The 11684-nt window shown below is 34.2% G+C and overlaps 1 protein-coding gene across 1 annotated transcript in view; it reads right to left on the bottom strand.

The window, feature by feature from the left end:
* Positions 1-5291: 5291 nt before the first annotated feature.
* Positions 5292-11684, bottom strand: part of KIF18A (kinesin family member 18A) — a 79603-nt gene continuing 73210 nt past the window's right edge. The window contains exons 17-18 of the mRNA XM_060606251.3: positions 7701-7810; positions 5292-5505 (exon numbers count right to left, since the gene is read on the bottom strand). Of these exons, the coding sequence (XP_060462234.2) occupies positions 5423-5505; positions 7701-7810 (193 nt within the window). The 3' untranslated portion in view covers positions 5292-5422. The remainder of the gene's footprint in view (positions 5506-7700; positions 7811-11684) is intronic.

Genomic DNA, 11684 nt, shown 5'->3' with positions numbered 1-11684 from the left:
AATTCTTTGTTTCGGAAAGGCAATATAGTACACATACTTGCTGATACAACACCCTCAATGGGATCTAGGACAACACTCCATAATCAGTAACATTCTGTAGTAAAACCTTTGAGTTTTTTTTTTAATGTTTATTTTGAGAGACAGCGAGAGAGAAGAAGGAGGGGGGAGGGGCAGAGAGAGAGGGAGAGAGAGAATCCCAAGCAGGCTCTGTGCTGTCCGTGTGAGTTGGATGCAGGGCTCAATCTCAGGGATCGTGAGATCATGACCTGAGATGAAATCAAGAATTGGGTGCCTAAACCGACGGAGCCACCCATGAGCCCCTGAAAACTTTGAATGTTCACTCCAAGTGGGATAAATACTCTCATTAGTTTCACATTAGCGGAACTCAGGTTTTACTGCCCAAAATTACAGAAACAAAAAACTTCTAGTAATTTTCAAAACCTATGAAGTTTTAGAACTGTGTATGAGGGGCTGTGGATCTGTTTTCTTTTACTATTATTATTTTTTAAATGTTTATTTTTGAGAGGGAGAGAGAGTGCGAGTGGGGGAAGGGCACAGAGAGAGGGAGGCACAGAATCTGAAGCAGGCTCCAGGCTCTGAGCTATCAGCATACAGCCGGATGTGGGGCTCAAACCCACAAACTGAGATTGTGACCTGAGCTGAAGTCCCATGCTTAACCGACTGAGCCACACAGGTGCCCCTGTTTCATCTATTTTAAGTTTGTTGTGAAGAATAAATGAAAATTGCATTTAAAGCACTTAGCACATGATAAGAGCCCCCCCCCCCCCCCCCCCCCCCCCCGCCCCAAATGTGACTATTATTAAGAGGTATTGATTGATGGCTCCTTCCCAAGGATGGGATACTTCAGAAGACTTGTGACTGGAATTCTCTCTCAAGGGAGGGTTAGAATGTCTATTCTACAATCTGTATCTGTAACAACACCAAAGCTCTAATTGAGCAGTTATCTTAGATATTTCTAAGTTATTTAAATGTGAAAGAAACAAAGGATAATTTAAAATAAAATACATTTCTCATAAATACTAATTCTTCTGATTATTAATAATAAACTCAGTATTTACATGTATAGTTCTGCTTTAACTGTTTTGAAAACACATGAGTTTGCTCCAGCACCACTGAGAGATCAGGGGAAACAATTTGAGCATAATGTGCATTTCGTGTTTGTGTCATTTCATCCATATGAAACACTAGGTGAACACAAAACACTGCATCCGGCTGAACCAAGCCATGTAGGAGTACACAAAATGCACACACCTCACAAGAACGAGGAGCCATGGCTATCCACATCTGATCTTATAAATGTCCATCTAACTTTGGATCACCCTCCTTCCATTATTTTACATTAACTTGTACAAGCTACAACCCTTTGACACCCAAGTTTATAGGCAAACTTAACTTCTTTTTCAAAGCAAAGTGCCATACTTATTTATTCATTTATACATTTCTTAAACATTTAATGTGTGAAGCTGGGCTACTGTTGATATTAGCTTCCAGTCTTTGTTTTATTGTGTCAATGACAAAGCTTTTGAGTGTTGTGTCCCCTAACCCATTTTCCCCATAAGCTCTGTGGTTTCACTGCATAGTTCTGCACAGCAGTGGTGATTTTTAGGAATACATACCAGGTGTGTATTTAGCATGTACACAGTTAACACAATATCCAGGCACATAAGAACAAGTTCCCCAGCTAATTTTAAAAAGTAGGAAATCATAACATAAACTTACTTTTTAAAAAATGTTACTCTACAAAAACGAATGAATGAAAAAGATTGGTGGATTTAGCACTAACATGTCAAAAGAGGTTATTTGAAACTAGTAAATCCCTACCATAAAACTCTGTTTTATAATCCTGTTAACTTTATAGAGATTTTTAATCTAAAACACTATTTTTTAAATATTTATTTTGAGAGACAGAGAGAGAGAGAGAGAGAGAGAGAGAGAGCACATGCAAAAATGGGAGAGGCAGAGTCAGAGAGGGAGAGAGAATCCCAAACAGGCTATGCTGTCAGCACAGAGCCCTACGCAAGGCTTGATCTCACAAACCATGAGATCATAACCTAAGCTGAAATCAAGAGTTGGGTGTTTAATGGATTGAGCCACTTAGATGCCCCTAGAACATTATCGTTTAAAGTACATTCTTAGAGATATTACTAGGAGTGCTTTAATAAAAAGATACATTTTTATATTTAAATAAAAAAATGGCCATTTTTTTTTTAGAGATTCATGAACAGTATATAAAGGTGAAATAAAATGTCTAGGGTGTGCAAAGCAAAAAAAAACACACAAAATCAAATGATAAAAGGGATACTACAGGCAAATGTGGAAAATTTTGATAAATGGATTCAGTGTTAGGATTATAAAAGGGTTCACTGCCTTATCCTCACTTAAACATTTTTTTTTTTTTTTTTTAACGTTTATTTATTTTTGAGACAGAGAGAGACAGAGCATGAACGGGGGAGGGGCAGAGAGAGAGGAAGACACAGAATCGGAAGCAGGCTCCAGGCTCTGAGCCATCAGCCCAGAGCCCGACACGGGGCTCGAACTCACGGACCGTGAGATCGTGACCTGAGCCGAAGTCGGACACTCAACCGACTGAGCCACCCAGGCGCCCCCTCACTTAAACATTTTTAATAAGTTTGAGGTTTGAAAGGAATTTGAGAATTACTGGATTAAATCAAATAAGATGCTGGATGGCAAGACTTCAGGGTTTACATTGTCAACGTGCATGATCAATGTCCCAAGAGACTCTGTTTCCCACTCTTCTTTTACACAACACTCTTCTCTTAGTAGAATATCCAAGGTGAGTCATGTTTGTGGACCATCCTTTGGACACTCATCTACAAATAATACTGAGTAATCCAACTTATTCTCAGAAACCATGTTCAGTGTTAGTCAAAAGAGACTGAGCATCATCGAGGTTCCTCTCTGATCTTTGATTTGTCACATATAAATTTGTTGTCAGTTGATACTAAGAGCAGTCTATTTGCGATAGCAGTACTTAAAAAATTCACACTTAAAAATTTGACATAGATGGCCATGCTGCTTTCAGATATGAATAAAAAAGCCAACTGCAAAACAATATACAGCATGATACAAGTTTTGTATAAAACCAAGCATACAGGTTTGGAAATGACCCGGTGGGGTACCTAAATTATTAGCAGTGGTTACAACTGGGATGATATTGGTAAGGGATGAGGAGGGAACACATTTTTACTGTCTATAGTTCATGTCAGTTTTTCAAACAAGATATTATTTTTTAATAAAAATAAATTTAGTTAAAATCTGTCTATAGTGTTAGAATAGTGGTTACCTTTATAGGAAGGTGGGATACAAGGGAGGCTTTTGGAGATATAATTTTCACTTCCTTGATCTAAGTACTGGTTACATGGATGTGTTCATTTTGTGAAAATTCACTGAGCTATATACTAATGATTAGTCTCCTTTTTACATGAATAAAGTTCATTTAAAAATTGTTTTCCAGGCACGCCTGGGTGGCTTAGTCAGTTGAGCACCTGACTCTTGATTTCAGCTCAGGTCATGATCCCAGGGTCGTGGGCTCAGAGCCCTGTGTTGGGCTCCATGCCGAGCGTGGACCCTGCTTAAGATTCTTTCTTTCTGCCCCTCCACTGCTCACTCTCGCTCTAAAATGATAATAAAAAAATTATTTCACAGTGACTTACTGAATAGCATTCTTGTTCTAGTTTAAATGCATGTAGTTTCTCTGTATTCATATAGTCAACAGCTTTCTTTCCTCACAATCATTATGATTTCTTCCCACTACTTTCTCCTTAACATGGTTGTATCGCAAATGCATTATTATTAATTTTTATAGAAGGCCAAACCTCTAGCTTATAAAAATGGCATATAAGAAAATCATTCACTCATACTCAGCCATACAAAAATGAGATCTTGTCATTTCAACATGGATGGACCTAGAGGGTATTGTGGTAAGTCACACAAAGAAACACGAATACCATATGATTTCGCTTATATGTGGAATCTAAAAAACAAAACAAACGAACAAACAAACAAAGCAGAAATAGACTCATAAATACAGAGAACAAACTAGTGGTTGCCAGAGTGGGGAGGAGTGGGAGATGGGGGAAAAAATAATCACTCACATCTTATGGTATGAGGTGGACCACGAGGTGTGGTCACTGAATCCTGCTAGCTATTCATCATTACCTAGTAAAAGGATGTGTTTTTTTTTTGAAACACATAATTTCCTAAGACAGATGGAAAGGAAAACAGGCGAAAGTGACTGGTAAATAGGCAACACAACTAAAGGCTTAATGTCAAAGGGACCTCAAAGAAATTGCATGGGTGGCTCTTGCTAGGACAGATCCTGTGTGCACATTTATAAACATGGAATTGCAGACCCAGAGTTGGGAGGAACCTGAAAGATTATTATTCCATCTCATACTCTCCCACCAGATTTTAAGTTGAAAAACATGACTAAATTAAAGGTCCTAAGATGTTTCAACTGGTTGTTAAGTGGTTGTTTGTTCTGGTGGAACAGTTCCCAGGCCACATAAAATTAAAAATGTGCTTGATCAAATATTTGTTGCACTCAGAAGATGAACAGGTCAAACACGGCAAGTGAACAATATGATTAATTGCAGCTCCATATATTTCCTATAGGAGAAGGAATGATTAAAAACATTGTCTCACTATCATTAAGGAATCTACGGATTATTTTCAGACTTGGTGCTACTGCCATATACCTTGATCTAAATTGAAATACAAATCTACAAAATTCACATGTTACACAAAATGATAGTTTAAAGTGTGTAAGGGGTGGTAATAAGACAGAAAAGCCAACATTGTAAAATCTACATCTTTAATATACCGAGTAGCAAGGAACAATATTAGTATTTTATTCATGAAGACTACTTAAATAATCTTTACAACAACTTTATGGGCACATATATGTACATTTGTACATCAAAGTATTTTTGGAAAGTAAAGTCACATGTGATTAAAATAATGTAAGACTAAACATATCCTGTGCCATAATTTTATCACTTCTAAATTCTCCTTATTTTAAAACAAACAGTAAGGATAACGTAACTCACTATTATTTTCTAAAATGTCCTAATCAACTTGTTGTAGCACAGTAACACTGATCTGCCACCATGCTGACTTAAGGATCTCAAAAGGTAACAAATATGTTAGTAACTTTATTAAACCATAACTTTTTCTGTTGAAATTTCATATTTGTTTAGAATACAAAAGAATAAAACAGAAAGAACTTCATCTTCTGCTTGTTAAAGTAATTAGGGTAAACTGAGCTTTATTTAAGATGGTCTTCTTTCAAAGGTTTTAAATAAGTTCCTGAAAGGGGACTGGCAACAAATCTTTTTAAAAGGAGACATGTCAATTTCGTTTTCCTTGATTTTGAAGTGACTTATCTTAGACTTCCTTTTGAAATACTTCTTCCAAATTTTCTAACCATGTTTGCCTTTACTTTATGGATGTTTCTTTTATAGTCTAGAAAGGAAAAAAAAAAGACATATAAATATGGTAAAAGTATCATTCAAAAATAATTTTCACTTTTCATTCAACGTATAAAAATTTGTTAAAAATTATAACCAAATAAGAAAAATTTATTTTTAAAATTCATAGTTGTTAACTAACATGATTTAAAACATGACATGAAAGAAACATTAACAACATTCATTTAAAAATAGGAAATCATTTCTCCATGTTGTCAACTGAGTTTGACAGGTATCAAGTAATATCACTGAATAAACCACTACATTTACTTTTGTTCTTTTTCAACTATTCTACAAGCATTGCTCTCTTTCTTTTTTGCATCATTTTTTCCCCTCATTCTTTGGGATTACTTCCCTAAGACTTTTAAACTTTCATATTTTTCCTATTTAAGAGTATAATTTGCATCTAGTACTTCCCTAAGTGCTAATCCTGATCCCATAGCCCTTATTCCTTTTCCTGCCACCTCTCAAATGTCCATTCCTCTGGTTCTTCATAAGCCTTCACCATGACTGCTCAACCAAGCCGTTAAAAACAGTGCCACTGACTTATTTACAGATCAGCCTAATCTCTTATCCATTTTCCTGGTCACATTAGGTTTTAGTTTCAGGGGCACTTAGTCTCTTGACACTCTTATTTCTCAGTAAATAGCAGTTACCTTCTTTCCCACTGATGTTCCTTTGTTTTTTTTATTTGTACATTGTTAGTTGGAAAACTCAGATAAAAATATTCTAGGAAAGGCAGCTCTAGTTCTCTCTTACTTTTCTAGTAATTTCTCATGTGTATTTGGGCATTTTCACTTGGCTATCCTAATACACATAAACTATTACTGCCCCTTAAACCAATACTTCTTTCTAAGTACTCCATTATCCTTAATAACACATAATCTTTTAACTTAGCTTTAGCTCCTCTTTGCTCTGGCAAGCACTGCAGTTTAGTATCAACTCCTACATTCTTCTCTGTAGAATTTTTTAATTCACCTCTCTTTATACATGAGATATTTAATGCATTTTTATACCACTCTTAGGAAATAAGCACATTAGGAAAACCAAATCTCTATTTGAGAAATATCATAAATTATTTAGTTGTAAATTATGATTTCCTGGGGAAATTTTTCAGGAGACCAATGGGGCAATATATATCTATACCAACTGCACATACACATTTTTAAACATTATTAAGTTTGGCATGCTAACCAAATAATTGTAGTAAATTTTACATTTCAGGACTTTTTTGATTTTTAAAATTTTCATTAAAGACATTTCCACTGAACTTAAGGATGCCACTGGCTACCACAATAAGTAAGGATTTATCGATACAGTTCGGCAAAGCTATTGAGAGATTTTGTATTACTCTAATAAAGAGGATTGACAGGGAAAAAAAAAGTTTTCATGTTATTCTTAGAAACCCTCATTATCTCATGAAACCCCTTTAAATTCCAAGCACCATAATTACAAGTTACTTTAGGGAAGAAACCAAACTGGGTCTTAAAGATCTTGCTATCTGTCACAGAACCTAGCATATAGTCAGTGCATAGTAAAGAAATACTTCCTAAATGAAGTCTTATGAATTACAGTGTCAGAGAGACAAAGGTCTGGACACCAACGCCCAGATGCTGGTTTGTGCTACTACCTCTACTTTTACCAAAGATGTGGTTTTGTTACTACAGATTCATGTCACTGCCATATGCAATTGAGAAGATGTAGCGGTCTCCATCAGCAGCTTTTGCAACTTGCTAATGTGGTTTACAATATGACTATAACTAGATACAGATTGAAGCCTGGCAATAATTACACTAATGATTCAGAGGCCAAATTATTAAAAATAATAAGCTAATAAATTTCAAGTAAACTGTAAAATACAGTTAATCATTAACTTATTAAATAATACATTTAGCTAATTATTTCAATTATTACTTAAATTATTTATGAATTCTTCTGCAGTATGGGTGTAAAGAATACTGAGTTAGAAGTCTGGCTCCACCATGAAATATCTGTGTGATTTCAGGTAAGTGTTTTCTATTTTGTGTCTTAAATTTTCTTATCTGTAACATGGAAAGTCACACTTATCATGTAGTAAATGTAATGGGTAGATAAAAGGAGATTCTTATGAGAACACTGTAAAAAAAAAATGTACTATACATATGTTTGGCAATCATGTTATTAAATCTCAAATTAAGAGCTGAGACATACCTGCTGTTGGTCTGTTTTCTTGTAAGTGCTTATCACTTGCATTATCTTGTCGAACACGTTTGGCAAATCCAGAATTTACCTCCACAGTTAATGAAGTATTTGATGCAGAACTTGAGGGAAAAAAAAAATTATTTTAGTAAAGCATTTTTTATATTTAGAATTCTAATACATATTCTACATGCAAAAAAGATTAAAGAGAAAGTGAAATCATAAAACAGGTTGCAAAATTCCATAAAATTGGAGGTACTAAACACATTTTTGGCCCATAGGGAAATGTAGTGATTTTAATGATGTTTACTCAAGTTGGAGATTATGACTGTAGGTATATGTAAACAAGTCTGTAACAAAATATTTTCAGAGTGCCCTGCTAGTATATAAGCAAACTCTATTATTCCAAGTGTAGAGATAAAGAACACCCTGCAAGAGGTTAAAAACCAAGTTCATATTATACATTTGGAGCATGAACCTTAATCTGGAGAATATAAACAAGTGAGATTTTTGGAAACCTTGTTTTTATATCGAAGCATGGTAATAGACTGAGAATCTCTCTCTGATTACTACAATTATAGAAACTGAAATGAAAAGAATGGCCTATTTTCATTTGTTTTGTCTTAAAAAAATTTTAAAGGGTCAAATTTCTAACTCAATTTGAGGTGACATATTATGACTAAACACCTACTACTATGGCCTCATGTTACAGGATATACAAATAAGTTAGGCATTAATAACCCCTGTCCTGAAAACTTACATAATGAATTTATGGGGAGTGGGGGACAAATAAGACAAATACACAAAATAATACAAGGTAAAGCAAAAAATAGTGCTGTAGGTTTTTAAACTACAAGGAGCTGTAGGTTCCTGATTTTAAAAGTAGAAAAAACAAAACAACTGAAAGATTGTGGATAAGAGGAGTTTGATCTGGGTCCTGAAAAATAGCAATCCAATCCTTCTTAATCCAAAGAGGATCAAGTTTTAACAGGCAGGGTTGGGATCCAGTGAAGGATAAACATCCCCCCTTCATACTGATTCAAATAAGCTAATTTAGGGAGTTGCTGATTAAAAAAGATATCATATGCCATTTTACAAGTTGATACTAATTTGAATGTGGGTTGCATTAACACTTGGGGGCTTCCCTGTTATGGAAACAGCTTGCTCTAACCAAATAGTAAACTGATGTGGGTGTGTTTGTGGAATAGGGAGAAGATGGATCAGTTGTATGGTAACTGACAGTGGTCAGAAATGGCAACTTACCATGATAGGAAAGAAAAACAGGCATGAGCACACTGAGTGCTGGCAAAAATAAATCAACCTATGTACCTCAATTTTTCTAGAGCCTGTGAGAAAAGTAATTATGGTACTCCAAATGTAATTTTGCCTACTCTGTTCAAGAATATAAGTTATATCTACTCAGAATGCTAACAAAAAAGTACTAGTATTATGAAAGCAAACAAATTTGGTTGTAGAAATTCTCCATTTCTAAATGGTGCTAAATAAACTAAGTTACTATAATTCTGTTTGGGGTACTAACTGCCCTTTTTGGATAATATATGTATCCGCTGTCTAAGGCAAAAATTCTTTTTTGGTCATTTGGTTATTTCAAGTATAGAGATCAATGTCATGGGTTACTTTTGATAAGAGTTAGTTTTCCTAACAATTTATCTTAAAATTACCTTTATTATTATGTGGTACGATTTTTCACTTTGGTTCTAGGACCTCTGTTTTTACTCATAAATTGTTTTTACTTGAAAATTAGGCTTTCGAATAAATCTATCTGAAAGAATCTTCATATTTCGAGGAATGAAATAAAAAATAAGTTATATATTTATATATAAGTAAAATACCTGCAAACAGTTTTTTAGGATTTAGATAAAACAGTCCACTAACGAAATGTTTAACATTCATGTTATAAATTTATTTTAGATTTACGTTGGATCACAAAATAAAAAGACTTAAAATTGGTATGAGTGAAAATTCAAATTATCTTAAAGACTATATTGAGAAGAAATTTAATAACTCTTCTGGTTATGTGTCAAATATACTGTTACAACTATTAATGAAAGTAAAGATTTAACCCCTGTCCCTTATAAAAGTAGTATGTTTCTGCATTATGTTAACATAATGCATTTCATATTCTTTCAGTTGAGATAGTTTCTAGTTGGACTCATTAGATGCCTTTCAGAATTTTATTATGGTTTATTTTATTTTTTTTTGAGAAACAGAGGGCAGGGGAGGGAAAGAGAGAGAGAGCGAGAGAGGATTCCAAGTAGGCTTTGTGCTGTCCGCGCAGAGTACGACGCAGGCTCGAGCCCACAAACTGTGAGATCATGACCTGAGCCAAGATCTAGAGTTGGACGCTTAACCAACTGGGCCACCCAGGCACCCCTAGATGTCTTTCAAAACAAACCAAAAATGTATTATGAATGTGAGACTCATTTCTGGGTGCTAAGCTAGATTGTGAAACAAAGAAAAAAAACCAACTAACCAAATAAAGACAAAGCAAACAAACCTCCAAAACTCTGATTAGTGTAATTTATAAGTACAATTTTACATATGTATATATTACATTTGATAGGTTGATTTATAGTTAAATCAGTGTGCTATATTTTAATCTGAAATGATTAAAAATTTCATATTCTCAATTTAAGCAGTAACTAAGAAGTTGAGTTTCATAAGTTTTTAGAATATCCAGTGCTTTTTGGACTGTAATTTTTTTTTTTCAGAGAGAAAAACTGGTACAAAATAATTAAAATAACTATACATATGGAGCCTTCCCTTCTTCATTTTTAGAAACCACATTAGAATACACATACACACCTAAATATGTACATAAAATGGAAAATATGCTAAGTGGAAAATACCAGAGTTTATTACTCTCAAACTCATGTAGGCTTAATTGGGGAAAAGGAAGATTAAAAAAAAAAAAAAGTAATTATGTACATTTCTAGCATTAATCTCTTTTAACCTTAGTTAATGGCAGGATCTAATTATTGGTACCAGAGGGAATGTAATAGAGCAATTAATAGGCTATGAGAAATCTTACTTTCTTCATATGTCCTTTAATATTATTTCGCAATATTAGCTGCTCATGTGGAAGCTCTTTAATTCATCTAAAACCACTCTAAATATAATTTTCATACCTGGACATTTCTTGAAAACTCATTTGATTTTGATAAGGATGCAAACATTTTGAAATGATAATTAGCTATAAACTTTTGCTACATCTTAGTTAACACAAAAGAGCATGCTATCAGTGAAGAACCACAAGAACCAAAAATTCCAACACTAATTAGCAGAAAGAATAACACAATTGACGCAATGAAAATTAGTGATAAGATGGATGAAACGTGATGGTTAGCTAGGCTCACTCATTAAATGATTGATACTCATACAGGAGCCAGACAAACTGCATCATTCAAATTTGTGCCACAGCAAAATACAGAAATTTAAACGTTATGGATAAAGACATTCTAGAAAAATCAATCCATGAATCTTAAATCTATGTTCCAAGGTTCTGCTATACTTTGGAAGGGAAAAGGACAGATCTTAAATATGCTAATGAGGTAATACTCTATGTGGCACAAACAGACTATTTGTAAATTTGTTTACACTAGCCCAGATGATAAGAGGTTCATGGTGGAAAACAGTAAACTTAAAAAGAGTTATCCTATCTTAGGATCTTATACTCTTCCTCATAATCACATGTCAAAGAAAAAGAGATAAAGCAATTCAGTCATTTTATAATATAACCATTTACTACAATCTTGTCATTGCATTCAGTGTCGTGAGATATAAAGACTACAAAATGGACTTTGTGTCCTATAATTCAGTATATTTAAGATTTTTTCCTTGTCTTTGATTTTTAGTTGTTTTATTGCTATGTAACTAGGTATGTTTCTTGTAGTATTAATGCTGTTTGTGGTTTGCAGTGCTTCTTGAATCTGTGATTAGTTATCTTTTGTCAGTTTGGGAGAATTATTAGTCAGT

Source organism: Panthera onca, chromosome D1 (genome assembly GCF_046562875.1).
Source record: "Panthera onca isolate mPanOnc1 chromosome D1, mPanOnc1 haplotype 2, whole genome shotgun sequence".
Classification (NCBI taxonomy): domain Eukaryota; kingdom Metazoa; phylum Chordata; class Mammalia; order Carnivora; family Felidae; genus Panthera; species Panthera onca.
This window is presented reverse-complemented; position numbering and strand designations above follow the sequence as displayed.